Genomic DNA, 16146 nt, shown 5'->3' on the forward strand with positions numbered 1-16146 from the left:
CCCTCACTAACTCCAAGAACCGGAGTGTGATTTTGCTCAGTAAAATCTGAGATTGTTTCTAGAGTAATCGAATAGTATTGAGTAGCAGTGTTATCCCCAGTAGTAGAAGAGAGCCCAGGCTTCAGAACGTTGAAGAACTCTCCTAGGGTCATAGAGGTGGTTAAGGAGAGGGCCTCTGGTGTATATCCAGATGGTTGACTGCAAACTCACATTCTTAATTAGATTAAGAGTAGTAGAACTCTTTCTCTGCCTAGGTCTTATTGATCAGTAGAAAATTCATTCTGATCTATTGTTTGTTTTAAACCAAAAACATGCCATCGTTAATACGTCTGACTTTGGCTTTTTTTTTTTCTTCCAAGGGGAAACATTGTAGTCTTGTATTTATGTGGGAAAATCCTGACACACAGGCTTCCACCTGCATTACCTTTTCTCATACTCTCATATCCCGTGTGTAGCAATCAGAACTTAAATAGACCAACTGAAATCCTTTAGCAGTCCAACAAAAAGTACTGTGGGAGCCTGGAGAGAAACTTTGATCTTCTAGTACCGGGTTCTTTGCTAGATGCATAAGAAGCACTCTTAACCTGATTGCTTAATGCATCAAGCTTGAGCCAGCTTTCTGGGCATTTAGGTTGTGTGTAGATTAAAAAGAACAATCTCCACAGTATATTAGAAGGATCTGGCCAACTAATGCTCGGCATTGCGTTTCATTTAAAGTGCATACCTTGTTTCTGCAGGCCTTACACAATTGTCCTTAGGATTTTTTTCCCCGAGTGTTTTACTCAGAATTGACCAAGAGGCATCATCTTGTAATAGATTGTCTTCCTCAGTTGCATGAGAAGAATTCTTGAGTTGGGTTTCCTCCTCAATACAGCTACTCATTTAGAATGACCTACTGGGTATATTTTTCCTTTTCTCTCATTACGTTTATCAGTTTATTATCTGACAAGCTTAAAGTGACAGGCTTTGTCACTCTAAAAGATGATCATTCTAATCAGTTTTGTGAAAAGTGAGTCATTTCTGGTGTTGTTGGAGGAAACAAATTTCTAGGTATGGTCACTTGTGAAAATCACAAGAACAGCTCTTTCTTTGACTGTTTGCAGTGTGCTGGGCACTCTGCTTAAGGCTTTTGCACACCTAATTCCAACAGCCATTCTTCATCTGTAAGAAGAGGCTGACAATACTGCCCTCCGTGGGTTTGTTGTGAGATAGGGAAAAGGCACTTTGAAAGCCCGCCTTAGGGACTGTGCCCCATAAACGTAAAAACAACTCTCTCTTTACGAGGTTGAACATTGCCTTTCTTATTGAGCTGATAAAGAAAGTGGCTCAGAAGGGAGGAAAAACACCCAGAATCACTCATGTTGAGCTGGGGTTTGAACTCAGGGCCATCTCACTGCAAGGCTGTGTCTTCTGTGCATTAGGCCACACTGCCTCCAGAGTGTCAGCCTTTGCTGCTTCATGGCGACGTGCAAAGGAAAGCAGATGCCTCCCTGGACCCGCTGCCTCCTCATAGTCCTGAGCCACCGGGCCTTGTTCTTCCTATTCCCAAAAGGACAATGCAGTTGTTAAAAATGATCAATAAAATAATTTCTTCCTAAGCGCTCTCTCCTGTTTCCTGATTTCTGTTCTTGCATGCCTCCTAACTAAGCGGCTGTCTCACTGCCACTGCTTTACTTTTTGTTTTTCTGACATCATCGTCGTGTATCTTTTTCCCGTTAGTGATTATATGGCTCCTTGTTTTGCTGTCTCCTTCCGTGTGAGTTTTCACTACCTTTCCTTCTTCCCTGCCTCTTCTGACTGTATACCCCCAGTAAGCAGGGGGTAGGAGATGGCTGATCAGATCCCTGATTTGCAGCCAGTTGTCTCCCAGCAGACTGTTGGTTTATGGAGGGAAGCCGAGGAGGCTGATGGGGCTGCATCTAAATGTAATGAAAATGGTGCTTAGAGCAGAAACAGGCATTTCATGACACTGAAAGAAAGAACTAGATAAACTCTGCAACTAAATCTAAATGGACTGGGAGGTACATAGAAATTCATTTTTCTCTTCTGAGAAGCCATCCCTTCTTTACACTATCCACAAAAGAAGTTCATAAAATGTCAGATTGGCAGTTTTCAAAAAATCATGTTTATTAGTTTATTGATTAGATAGATACCTTGGCAATGAGTGCCTGATGCCTCGAATTCAGTATTTAGAACTGAGACATAGAAATGTCCAGTGGTGGTTCTCGTTGTACTCATTGCTTAGTTGAAAAATGTCTGTTTTCTTTTGGGGGGAAAAAAGAAATATCCAGGGTCATATTTCTTACATGGGAATATTTAGTTGCTCCCCCCATGCCTCACTTATGAGTGTTTGGAAAGGAAAGAAAAACCAATGAAGTATTGTATGTCAGTAAATGCTCACGTGCCTGTTAGGGCTCTAGCATTGCATTTGATTTCAACTTTTACTAGGTCTAAGACATCTCAGGGAGCCCTGCTCCAGCTGATATGGTTTGGCTCTGTGTCCCCACCCAAATCTCAGCTCTAATTGTAATCCCCAAATGTTGAGGGAAGAACCTGGTGGGAGGTGATTAGAACATGGGGGCCGTTTCCCCCATGCTGTTCTCATGATAGTGAGTGAGTTCTCACGAGATCTGATGGTTTTATACATGTTTGGCAAGTTCCTCCTTCACTTTCTTCTTTCTCCTGCTGCCATGTGAAGAGAGTGCTTGCTTCCCCTACGTCTTCTGCCATGATTGTAAGTTTCCTGAGACCTCCCCAGTCGTGGAACTGCGAGTAAATTAAACCTCTTTCCTTTATAAATTACCCAGTCTTGGTAGTATCTTTATAGCAGTGTGAAAATGGGCTAATACACCAGCCCTTCACTAGCTGCCTTAATTGGAGACTTTTGGTGACTGGTAAAATGTTTGCATTCCTTATTTAAATTTCACCGATGTTGATTTTTGTACTAGGAGGTCAAGCTCAGACTGCTCAGAGTAATATTTATAATACAGAATTTCAGTGTTAGGACCTCAGACATAATTCTAGCCTTACTTTGTAGACTTTTGATTCAGGCCTTTATATGTTTAAAAACTAATGTCCTACATTTCTGGTAGGAATATGAAGATAATCCTGAGATGTGCCATTCTTTCCTGCTACTTCTGTCTTTGGTTGATAACAGAAAGATCAGATACACAATCTGTTTTTCTTGAGTCCAGAAGTATAATATGCAAATGGATAAGGATTCTGGGACGGTTCAACCTTAGTTAGTGGCAAGATCATCATGGTGCATCTGACATGACCTTCTCCCTCTAATAGAAACAGGCAAACAAGATAGCCCACCATATTGTCCCTCTTTGAGGTCATATCCTCATTCATTGTCATTGCCTGTCAGTAATCTGTTAGGATGCTCTCATTAAACCTCTTTCCTTTATAAATCACCCAGTCTCTGGTAGTAACTTTATAGCAGAGAAATTTTGCGTTGGTCCTATTTATTTTTTGGGCTGCATCTTCTTAAGTGGCCATGCGTCTTAGTTTAGGCCTCTATGACAAAATACCGTAGATGGGGGTAAACAACAAGCATTTGTTTTTCACAGTTCAGAAGGCTGGAAAGTCCAAGGGCAAGGTGCTGGCAGGTTTGGTGTCTGGCGAGGGCTGTCTTCCTGGTTTGCACATGGCCACCTTCTTGTTATATCCTCCATGGTGGAGAGGGAAATCTGATCTCTTCCTCTTCTTATAAGGGCATTCATCCCATCATGGGGGCTTCACCCTCATGACCTTATCTAAACCTGGTTATCTCCCAAAGGCCCCACCCTCAAACACCATCACATTAGGAATTAGGCCAATGTGTATTGAAACATTGAGAATTGAAACAAGAATTTTAGGGAGACCAGAACATTCAGTCCGTGATCTTTCTTTATGACCCTGTCCACTGCTCTCTGAAACCATGCAAGGCAGCTGGGGTGAGCTCCTGGTGTGAAGTGAGAGGGGCTCCTGGGAGACTGGAAAACACCAATTCTTATATACCCTTGTGTGTTTTTTGTTTTAGTGTTAGCTGCTCATCTTTCCTCCCCCCACCCGCCTTCTTCAGTTGTCTTTCTCTTTCCCTTTACAAATAATCCCTATGATGGTTATTTCTTCCATTGTCAGCCACATTTTCAGTTTGCGTTGTTAGTGACTCTGTTCAGCTATGTGAGTGATAACTCCTAGCGGACTGGCATCTCTGAAGGATGATAACATGCATACAGCTGTAGTGTAAACAGGAGCAGTTGTGGAGCAAGGCCTATTAATAAAGGTGTAAATTCTGGAAAGTTGCAGTAGAACAATTCTAAACAACCCTAGCCGTTACAGATATTTAAGAAAGAAAAAGGTTGCTAGCCATCGTCTCTGTTTACTTCTTGGATAGCTTTTGAAGTTTGGACATTTGAGCACTAATATGTAGGGAAGAAAGAAACTCAAATGGCATTTAGCATGTAAATGATGCCATAGTGGAGCAGGAAGCACAGCCCTGATTTGGTGTCCTGCCTTCCTAGTAATTGAAGGAGCTGAAACCAAGCTTCCAGGAGAGAACAAATAAGCAGGTAAATTGGAGGCTTCCTTCTTATGGTTTATTGATGCTGTTTTGACCAGTAAAAAGATTATTTACCCATAAAAGCTCAAGTCTAAGGAGTTTTTTGTAAACTAGTGGCTATTTGAAAGAAGCATTAGGAGATAAAAGGAGGAAAGAAGGTAATATCATTATCTGATATTTAGATTAAAACCCAAGCAAAACAATTAGATTTATGGTATTTTTCTGTAGCTGTTTTCCTTGGCACAGATAATACCAGACAAGCTTGCCTGTTATTTTGCTTAGAGTTATGTTCAAAAGAAGCAGCAGAGCTCCATTGTGATACATGAGTCTTTCTCATTAGCTGGAAACAAAACATATTTCAGTAATGAGGGGCAAAGGTCCTTGCAACTCACGGTGGTGACAAAATTTCCTGATTTTTCACAAATCTGTTCTAGTTGAAAGCTTAATGGTCTGGGGAAGTATGACTGTGTGAGACTCTCATATTAGCACCCTACCTCCCAGTGTCACGCACACACAACCCAGCTGTGTGGGATGTGACTCGATCCAGGCGTACGTGGTGTGGATTGTTCCAGGTGTCATTATGTCCTCAGGTTGTGTCTGTGGGCTTTGGCGTGTTCTGTTGTACGTTAGAAGGGTTTTCAATGCACTTACACCAGCCAGCTCTGGCCGTTTTGGTCAGTGATCTGCGGGAGAAGTGACACTAGTGTCCTTGCTTGCTATCATTACATATAACACACATTCACAAAGAGAATTCTTCATTAGAAACAGATTATACATGTGGAATCTCCTGGACAACATGAGAATTTCTGGAAACCTGTTAGACAGTAGCACAACTGCTCCATGACAGAGCCCTATCAAAACTGCTAGGAACATTCAACTTGCCACAGTGCATCTGGAATTTAGATATTCTGACGAAACTGTGGTTTCCCAATTTTCCTTTCTCTAAAGTAACCCTAAATAGTAAAACTTGGAGACAGTAGAGTTTAAAACTTCCTCAAACTCACCACCTAACACGTGACTGGAGTCAGTGGGAGGGGAAAGTATGCAAGGTCTCAGCGCCTGCAAGAGGGCAGAGTGAGGGGCAGAAGCAGGAGCCGGGAGAGGCCGGTGCTGGGAATGTGGCCGCCTCCGTGGCAGGGGCCAGCTCCTGTCTAGGAGGGATCGCTGTGTTCTGTTGCCGAAGGGGAGATAAATGTCAGTACCTCCAGTTAGAAAGATGAGCGCACCCATCCCTGCAGGATAGAGAAATGTAAGGCAAACCCTTTATGACCCACCGTCCTCCTGTGAATGGTGTGACGTGGGATCAGTGACCACTTTAAGGCTGGCATCTCCTCTCATTGAAATGGGGCTGTGGGTAGGGGGAAGATTGGCAGCTACTATGGCCTTTCTCTGTTGTTAAATTCTGTCATTTGAAGTCCTCCAGGTGCAGTCCCTATGGACCCCTTTATCCGAACTCAAGCCCGTGAACATGCCCACTTTTTGGGCAACTGGAATAAGGGGAAAAAAGATTTCTTTTATGGTTCTATCATGACAGTGAGCACCTAGAAAGCAGTGTGTTTGCTTTCATAAGAGGCCAGCCATAAGAGGACGGTCACATGGAGCCAGTCTGTTCTAGATTGGTTGCAGTGCCAAGCCAAGCTAGCATTCCCACGAATCTGCCAGTCTACTTGTTGGTTGACAAATTAATTAGCGTCACCTTTTTTCAGTGCGCTATCCTAGACATTGTAGAGAATAGAGTCATCATTAGCAAGGTCTGTGCCCTAGAGATAAGGCTCCCTGGTGGCAGCTTCACTCCCAGACCCAGGAATAACACCAGGCTGCCTTTCCTGGGCATATGTCCCAGTACAGGCAGGTGCTTTGTGTTTGGAGAAGGAAATTGGCCTAGAGTGACTGGCAGAGGAGATGGTGAGGCTCCCTACCCTCTTGATCTCTTCTGTTCTGTGAGTCCTCTGGTCTAAGCCAGGCAGAATTTATTATAACTTAGTTCTATGCTATTATTTATATGTGATTATATGCAAAGTGATTGAAAAAAATAAAGTGAATTATAACTTATGGCCAGGAGAGGTTTTTTTGTTTGTTTGTTTGTTTGTTTTTTGCCTTTCACCCTTAAAGAAACCTTTGATGAATCCTTGAGAAGGAAATACTGATTTTCATAGTGAGAAGAATCAAATCTTGATTGATCTGGCTTATAGGTTTTGAGATTTTCAAATGTCAGGTTCTCTGAGAGTGGGATTCGGGCCAGGTGGCAAGGGCAGAGCAGTGCTGCATATGGTGGGGTGCTGTAGCGTGGACCCCAGGGAGGTTCCAGTACACGTTTCAGCTGTTAAGTGCTAGGCCTAACTGAATGCCACTGGCTTAGTTAGTATATTGAACATGATTGGTTTGGTGAATTTCCTTCTATTCTCTTTTAAAACTTTGGTCCAGTGCAAAACATTTACCTATTAGTATTTTGGAGCAGGTGGAAGCATTCCGAACAATGTGGAAGACGTCATGCAAGTGGAGAAGGAATGGGGGAGGGGTCATTGTTCTTCTCATTTCCTGAACCCAAGATTTCAGTCAGAAACTTCGTATTTGAATCCTGTTTTTATCATTTCCTTTCATATCATTTCCTTCCAGTATATGTTGTTATTTGTAATTTGAAGCATGTTAAAGCGAATTGAATTTTGACCCCAATAGTTTGGACTCTTTAAAAGAAGATTCTATAAAGACCTTGGCTATCCTACAGAAAAAGATTTGTTAAGTCTCTTGTGTTAATATTGTGGGGACGTTCCTTCATATCAAATACCTTTCTACCTTTAGAAATACGAAGGAATCAAATTTTAGAGTTTGGTGGGTTCTCGGAGAAAATATCATGCGTGTTTTCTAGAGAGGGACAGGAGATGTGTAAGGTCACCCAGTCTTGCCACTAGCAAAGCCCAAGAGCACATTTCCAAAGAGGCTGCCGATTACAGAGGCCCTTTATCCCCGACTTACATTTCATCAGGACCCCGACTGGCCACTTGGAGCCTCTCACATGTTCAATATGACTAAAACAGCGTCATTTCAAAAACTATTCAGTGAATCAAAGTTTTCCTAATTCGAATTGGTCTTTCCTCAGATCATTATTAGTTGTTAAAATTATCTCAGGTATTGCAGTAATTAGTAGGTATACATAATTGGTTAGAAAGGGCTTTAGGTTGAGAAGTGATAGAAAAATCCTAGGTCATTCATAGATAATAGAAAGTGGAAATTAATAGACAGCAAAACTGTAACTGAGAGTAATACTCTAAAAAATGCCAAGAACACTGCAACACTGAATGGCTGTTCCCGTGGAGCAGTAACTTAGTAAATCATGAACCTCCTCCTCCAACTTACCACGTAAACACTCCTATTCCCTGCACTTGTAAGATATAGAAGTTAAAAGAATGGATCATTTCTCTTCTTTCATTTTTATTCCTACTGGTTAGTGGAGAAGTGATCTTGGATAGAAAAATCACATTAGAATTTGATAAGTTGCTTTTTGAAATAGAGTTGTTTCCATGCCACAGACATTTGGAGAGAAGTATGTTTATTGAAATACATTTTTATAGAAAATGTTACAGAACCTGTAATTAACTTATGGCAGTATTTTGGGGAGTGATATGTTTCTAATGTTAGTTTGTAGATTCACTCTGAACTCCCTTCTGCTGTCTTAGAACCATTGGCTGAGTGAACATCTTCCAAGAGTCTCTTCAGATCTAAACTGTGTTCCATGGAATGGAGTATTGGTGCTTAAATAATGTATAAATCCAGCAGCTGGACAGGAGCTGCCTGTCAGTTTTATTAACTTTGACCTTTTCTCCCATTATAAAGGTGGTTCAGTAAATATTTAATGGGCCCCTTATAGATCTTGACAATCAGAGCCGTGTTCCTGGAAACTGGGATACATATATATGATTAACAAGTGCTGCTTAATCATTATGAGTCAGCTCTCAAGGGCAGACTTTGTTTTGGGGGAAGAAGAGTCCTTCCACCTTTGTGTGCTATTAGAGATGCACTAATAATTGAGAGCATCCAAGATGGTTGAGGTTTCAAAGGAACTCTTTAAAAGACAGATAGCAGTTAGCACACATTTCTGCTGTTTTGGGTTTTTTTGTTGTTGTTTGTTTGAGCAAATGATCAAACTGATGCCAGGTGGGCCATGTCACCCTGCCACTCTGCATAGTTAGCAGGACTCTTCCACTCAAAGAGTCAGCAGGGCTGGAATGGCTGAGCTTGCATGGACCCTAATAAATACAAAGGAGGAGAGCCAAAAGGACAGACGATTCCTTGAGCCAGGAGGAGGCCCCTGCCAAGCTGTCTTTCCCTGTAATTCCATAAAGCCCCATGCATATTGCACTCATTGCAAATTTTGGCAGGGAAGATCGAAACCCAAGTAGCTGACATTTTGAAACATTGTCTTTCAAACTTGTACTGTCCCTTGCCTCCATCGATTTCCCATTTAAGAAATCTGTAGGAAAAAAACAAATTTGAGCAAAATTCAATGGTCTAAGATGAGTTGTTAGAGCCAAATTATGCCCCCGCTTTTCCACCCTGGAAAGAGCTCCGTCTTTATTATGAATATGATGTATGTTTGTCTTGTATCGGGCAGCCATAAGGCTCCCACAGCAAATCGACCACGTAAATCTAGAGCCTGTTCAAAACCAATATGGATGCTCCAAATACAGACACTTCAGTCGTACTGGGTCAGTGGATGTCCTCGTTTTTATAGCCACTTTCCAGGAGCAGATCATTTCAATTGGTTTTGTTTTCTTTGCTCTCTATTTGCATGCAGCCCGATTGCTTTAGGTGAGGCCATTTATTTTTCAGAACGTTATTGCCCTTTACATCTAAGGCCCAGCCCCTTTTAGATGGTGGTCACCAGTTTCATTACCATGAGTTGTAATGCAGCTGACTTGGCAAAGAAAATCTGTGCCTGGGAAGAGCATTTCGAGAAGAAATTGATTCAGAGCTTTAGAATGAATTACTATTTGTATGTTTAGTTAATTCTAAATAAATGTTTGAAAGACCTTGCTTAATTTGAGAAGACAGGAAGAAACATATTGGATGTTATAAATGGTCTCAATCCAAGTTCTTAGCTTGGCATTTTCACATGTGAATCTTTTATTTACATCTACTCAAAATTGGGATACCTTTCAAGGATAATTTTATTATAGCGATATTGATGACAACCGTTATGATCTGAAACACAAAATATGGGATTGGAAAGGAAAGGTAAAAGTTATTGTCACACATCAAATTGGTTATAAGCTTCATTTGGCAAGGAGTGAGAATGATGAGTTATATTTTAAATCAGAATTTCCTGATGGTAGGAGTTAAGGGGATTGACTTCATTAGGACACAAATGAGCATTCTGTAGTGATGGAAAGTTTCTTTATCTTGATTGAGGTGGTAGTTATGCAAGTATAAACATTTGTCAAGACTCATTAAACTGTTCACTTTAAATGTATGTATTATATTTTACATAAATTATAATTCAAAGTCTTGTTTGGTTTAGAACTATGCAGTATCATTACTCTTTCCCAATAAGAAATTGAAGTATGGAGAAGTAAAGTTGTCTGTCCTAAGTCATAGTGAAGCTCAGCGGTTTGTCCAGGGATCAAGCAAAGAATGCTGGCACCAGACACATTTAAAGCATGCTGCTTCTTTACCTTCATGACATCGTTCCAATTGCACGTCCATGGACTTGAAATTGACTTCTCCACTCAGTTCTCTCTAGCCTGTATCCATTTATATATATTGTTGTAAGATACATTCATGAGCTTGTTCTTATGACTGGTATTTGTACTTTAACCATTGAAAAGATAGCTCAGTGGTTCTGAGTGCAGACCCATAGTATGTTTGAATCTGTGTATGATAAGCCATGTCAAGGTCACGGTGTACTGCAGTAGACTACAAATTCTGTGATTTTTTTTTTTTAATTATAAGCAAGACATGAAGGTAGCAAGAGTTCCCAGAACTAACTTTGTCTCTAAGGAAAACCTCTGGGTTTTCTTATTAAAAAATGATGTAGGCTTTAAAACCATTTATATAAAGCCTATGAATAGTAGTGAAAAATAAAGAAGAAAGTAAAAATCACTGGAATTCTTCTATTGAAAAATATAGTTAGGGTTTTAGAGAACATTTTTTAAGTGCCTTTCTGTTTACAGTGGAACCTTTTTTTCTTTTAATTCAGCAAACTGATGTTGTGAAGTTCTTTCCATATTTTAATCAGTTTCCCAGTGAGTCGTTGGGCATTCCGATTCCCGTTTTTCATCATGATGTCAGGCTGTGATGAATAGTCTTGTTCTTGTTTCGTTTCCTGTTTGTCTGATTTTCTTTTTACGGGTGAATTCCTTGAAGCAGAATGTGAGCAGTAGTATTTGACGTTACTTCAAATGTTCTAAGGAGATGAGATTATCAAGCATTGCTAGTTTATTACCGTTTGTCCTGCTTTTACCAAATGCTGTTTCTCTTCCCCTTTTGTTTTGTTTTTCTCTACAGCTGCAGTACCACGCAGGACTAGCATCTGGCCTTTTAAACCAGCAGTCGTTGAAGCGCTCCGCCAATCAGATGGGAGTATCTGCCAAACGTAGACCAAAGGCTCAGCCCACAACTCTTGTCTTACCACCTCAGTGAGTGATCGGTTTCAAAAATTGCTTTAGTACTAGGAAAACTTTTACTTGTTTTTGGCTAGTGGAAAGTTATTGTTTTCTTCAGAATTCCCTCCCTTCCTCCTCCCCCCTTCCTTCTCTTTTTTGAGACAAGAGTCTCGCTCTTTTGCCCAGGCTGGAGTACAGTGGCATGATCTTGGCTCACTGCAACCTTGCCCCCCACCCCACCCCCGGGTTCAAGCAATTCTCGTGTCTCAGCTTCCTGAGTAGCTGGGATTACAAGTGCACACCATCATGTCCAGCTAATTTTTGTATTTTTAGTAGAGATGGGGTTTCACCATGTTGGCCAGGGTGGTTTTGAACTCCCAACCTCAGGCAATCCACCTGCCTTGACTTCCCAAAGTGCTGGGATTATAGGCATGAGCCACCATGCCTGACCCAAAATTATTTCTTTCCTTTAAAAAGGCATTTATTAGAATTAGAAACCAAGCACGATGGTAACATACTTTGCATAGATCTTTGTGAAGCAGCTATAATGCAGATCGTTTTACACATTTTGTGTGTGATTTTTCCACCTAGGATTTTAAGAGACCTCACAGCTTATTATTTGTTTCCTAATCACATTCCCAAAGGTGGCGGAATATGAGTACAGTTGTCCTTATTTTACAAATGAGACAGCTGAGGAGCACATTTGGTTAAGCTGCAGACTACCTAGAGAACCTGCTAGAGCTGGGGTTAGAATAAATGCTAGGCTCATTCGTTCATTTTTAAAAAATACTCCTATATGTGTTCTTCTTTTCCCCGTTAGGAATTTCTTGTTAGGAAGGATAACAGATACAGTAAGCTTCCCAGAGCGTATACCGTAATGATTTTTTTCCACACTTGTTTACATCCGTGTAGCCACCACTTGCAGAATCCCATAAGGATTCCTCCTCATTGTTCTCTGTCAGTACCTGTGCTGCCTTCCTCCCAAGTTCAGCACCATTCTGACTTCTTTAAACAGTTAATATTGCCTGTCCTTGCGTATAAATGGAATCATGCAGTGCCATTTTTCCTATCAGCTTTTTTCACTCAACATAACATGTGTAAGAGTCATCCAGTTGTCTATTCTTTTCTTCTTGCAGCGTAGTCTTCCTTTGAATACACCACACTTGATTCATCCACTTGGTTCATTTAACTTGTTGGGTTCTTTTGTATTAGAAGCCCTAGTAGATGACTGCAGAGGCTCACTCGATGATGTGGAATGAGACATGTGGGCACATCAGTCCCTTGAGAGCTTTTCTGTCAGCATGCACAGTCCTCTGGGAGGGCCAGACACCCAAAAGGTGTTCCCTCACCTGTCCTGCTCACCTCTTGCACCTTCTTCTGTTTCCATCCTCATTTACAAACAGCATTTCTTTTCCAGTCTAAGGGAGTGTTCCCATATACGACTTGATTGTTTACCTTTGTCCAAGGTCTCATTTTCTGTTTGGTGAGCAAATCTTTATCGTATCTACTATGTGTCAGGCATGTTTCTAGGCCCCAGGGATATGAACATGGGCAGGACAGACATCGTCCCATCTTTGTTAAGCTTTTCATTTCAGGGGCGGGAAGAGACAAAAAAAGCACCCCTCAACAAATTAATATATTAATGCCGTAATTTGTAGTTATGCTTAGTGCTAGGAAGGGCCTACCAAGTGGGGTAAGGTATGGGAGTTGGAGATATTGCTTAAATAGGGTGATCAAAGAAGGCTTCTCTGAGGAGGCATCATGAGGTAGAGACTTGGCGAATGAGGAGGAGAAAGACCAGTGAAGAGCTGGGGGGACCCCAAGGGGTGACTGCTCTGGGGATTCTTTCTGTAGCCGGTGGACACTCTTATGCCACCACTTCTGGGATTTTCAGGCTTTCTTCAGAGTTCACATTTGCTTCCTGAATAGGAGGAACATAAGTAGCCTCTACAAGTAGCTTGTGTCTGCTGTTTGCATGCACAGGTGCCATATTTTTCAAAAAGAAGCTCACTACAGGGACAGCTGCTTTTAGTGATGCAAGACAGAGTTTTTACTATTTGGCAGAACGCTTCTTAAAGGCCATTATTTTACCTGTTGTATCTCATGTGTTGATTTGGTGATTCTGCAAATCTCAACTTTCAGCTCTCTAAAGTCTAACAGGCCTTGTAACTTGTCATTTTCCTCGCATGGATTGTCTACTGAGGCAAGATGTTTGGAGAGAAGTAAAAGACTTTCTAATGGTCCCATAAGACTGGAGCCAAAAAGTGTTTGTTGCTAACTCTCTCTTGACAAAAGTCAGTTCTTAGTCCATCTGTTCACCATTTGTTAATTTGCATTGGCTTGAAACCTGTTTACAGGTGACATGCTATTATGAGAACACTTAGAAACTATTTTAAGCATCAGGACAATCAACAGACTCTGTTCTCATGCCAAAAAAAAAAAAAAGGAAGAAGAAAGAGAAAGAGGTGTTCACAACTGTCATTATAAATTTATAATAAATCACTCAAAATAGTTTCAAAGAGAAAAGTGGTTACTATGTCCTAAGAATACAACATAGCAATGATTTCCTATACTTAGTAGCCTATTTCCTGTGAAAATTGACTGCTGCTTTTTCACATCATTGAGCTTTTTGGGCTCATGTTGTCCTGGAATCCTGTTATAGAACTACCGTCCAATAGGCAGAATCTATATCTAAAAGACATACATTGCTTCCCCTACTACCCTTTTTGTTTCTTTTTAGAGGCAGGTTCTCCCACCATTGCACAGGCTGGAGTGCAGTGGTGTGATCACAGCTCACTGCAGCCTCAGACTCCTGAGCTCAAGTGATCCTCTCACCTTGGCCTCCGAAAGTGCTGGGATTATAGATGTGAGCCGCTGCACTTCCGTCGAGTACCAGCTATGTGCCACTCATTATGTTTGATGTTGGCTAGAAATGCAACATGACTGCTGGCCTAAACATTTTTTTTTTAAGTTGGGAAATAGAACAATAATAGTATATATACAATACAGATTTTGAAAAAAAGGTGACAAAAACATTAAAAAATAATGTTTTATCTGAAAAAGTTTTTAAGATGATGATAGATACTGTTTTAGACTTTTTCTATACATATGTCACATATAGTTTTTAAAAGCAATAAATAGGTTTTAAAATCTCCAAAAAGGAGTATATTATAGGATTGTTCTATTTCATATTTCAGCCTCTTATTGAATATAGTTGTGAAATTTAAGGGAGCATAATTTGATCTATGGAATATTCAAATTTACATATCAATATCCATGTTATGGTTGTAATCTATAGAAGACTCCTTGTCACAGAATTTTTTATTATAAGTGCAGTGTGGCTGAGCATGGTGTCTGAGACTGGTTGGATTGCAAGGTCAGGAGATCGAGACGATCCTGGCCAACATGGTGAAGCCCCATCTCTACTTAAAAAAAAAATACCAAAGTTAGCTCGGTGTGGTGGCAGATGCCTGTAATCCCAGCTATTTGGGAGGCTGAAGCAGGAGAATTGCTTAAACTCCGGAGACAGAGGTTGCAGTGAGCTGAGATTGTGCCACTGCACTCCACCTGGCGACACATTGAGATTTTGGAGACTCTATCTCAAAGAAAAGAAAAGAAAAAAAAGCACAATGTAACTATAAACTAACTTTTTGTTATTAAGAAAATCCCTTTAACCCCCTTATACAACACCGAAATCCTCCAAGATTGCTATGTTAATTAATTATCTTTAACAGCCATGAGCGTTATCTCTCAAAGTTTCTGTCAATTAGGAATCTAGGTGGTGGCTTGTTTGGGTGGTTCCAACTCAGAGCCTCTCAAAAGGCTGCAGTTGGATATCAGCCAGGGCTGCAGTCACCTGAGGTTTGTCTGGAGTTAGGCGCTCCACTTCCAAGGTGGCTCACTCACATGGCAGGCAAGTTGATGCTGGCCATTGGCAGATCTCAGTTCCTCTCCACCTAGGCCTCTCCACAGGCTGCTTGAGTATCCTCAAGACATGGCGCCTGGCTCCTCCAGAGCCAGCAATCTAGGAGCATGAGAGCGAGGCTGCAGCCATTCTTTTTATGACCTAATCTCAGAAGACACATAGCATCAATTCTACCCCATTCTGTTCATGTGCAATGAGTCACAACATTTGACTGACATTCAAGGGGAGGAGGTGAGGCTCTCCCTTTTGAAGAAAGAAGTGTCTAAGAATTTGTGGACATATTTTAAAACCATCACGTTGCACACAGGAACAATGGCTGAGCCTGTAAACCCCATTCACTTATTTAGTCAGTAAATATTTACTCAGGGCCTACAAATGCTTGGTTCTGTGCACTGTGCTGGGGATTCGGAGATGAATAAGGTATGATCTTGGCTTTTGGGAAGCTCTGAGGAGAGACAGGAGCAAACAAGGAGCAGAGCATCATGGCAACATGGGCCAAGTTGACTGACGTGACCTTCTTCCAGTGCCTGAGAAGGCCACGGGCCGAGTGAGGAGGGAGGGCCACTTGGAGAAGCCCAGCCACTCTTCACCACATTTCTGTGCTACTGGCTATGAAGGATAAAGGCTTTATTTCAATGGGAATGCTAGATGCTTTCTTGCCTAGGCTTATAGGATTCTAAGGAAAGGTTTTATTTTTAAACAGTGGAGGAAAGCAGTGAAGGCTAGTGTCTGGGTTCCTCACACCTTTCTCTGCAACCCTGTGCATGTTCGTGCACTGACGGGTAGGTTTCTGTGTGGCTTGTGTTAGTGGTTGGATGGCACTAAGGCTGCTACAGCAAAACCACTAGTTTTGTTCAACTGTGCCCAGAGCGCAGGTGTGGCAAGAATGCAGGAAATGCGTATGACGTGTTTGTTTTTAAAACCCAGGGCTCTAACAGTAGTAGTCTCTGAAGACTCAGATTCCTCCCTGGGCTCCCATAGGATGAATGATGCGTGGGATTAATGATTCATATCTTTCTCCGGATCCAAACAAGCTTGATAGAAGATAAAGATGCCATTCACAATGACAGATATTT

General features: G+C 41.3%; 1 protein-coding gene across 1 annotated transcript in view; it reads left to right on the top strand.

Annotated features, from left to right (window-relative positions):
* Positions 1 to 16146, top strand: part of MED27 (mediator complex subunit 27) — a 218977-nt gene that overhangs the window by 55535 nt on the left and 147296 nt on the right. Inside the window, exon 3 of the mRNA XM_003920888.3 lies at positions 11048 to 11178. Coding sequence (XP_003920937.1) covers positions 11048 to 11178 — 131 coding nt within the window. The remainder of the gene's footprint in view (positions 1 to 11047; positions 11179 to 16146) is intronic.

The sequence above is a fragment of the Saimiri boliviensis genome, chromosome 2 (genome assembly GCF_048565385.1).
Source record: "Saimiri boliviensis isolate mSaiBol1 chromosome 2, mSaiBol1.pri, whole genome shotgun sequence".
In the NCBI taxonomy this organism is placed as follows: domain Eukaryota; kingdom Metazoa; phylum Chordata; class Mammalia; order Primates; family Cebidae; genus Saimiri; species Saimiri boliviensis.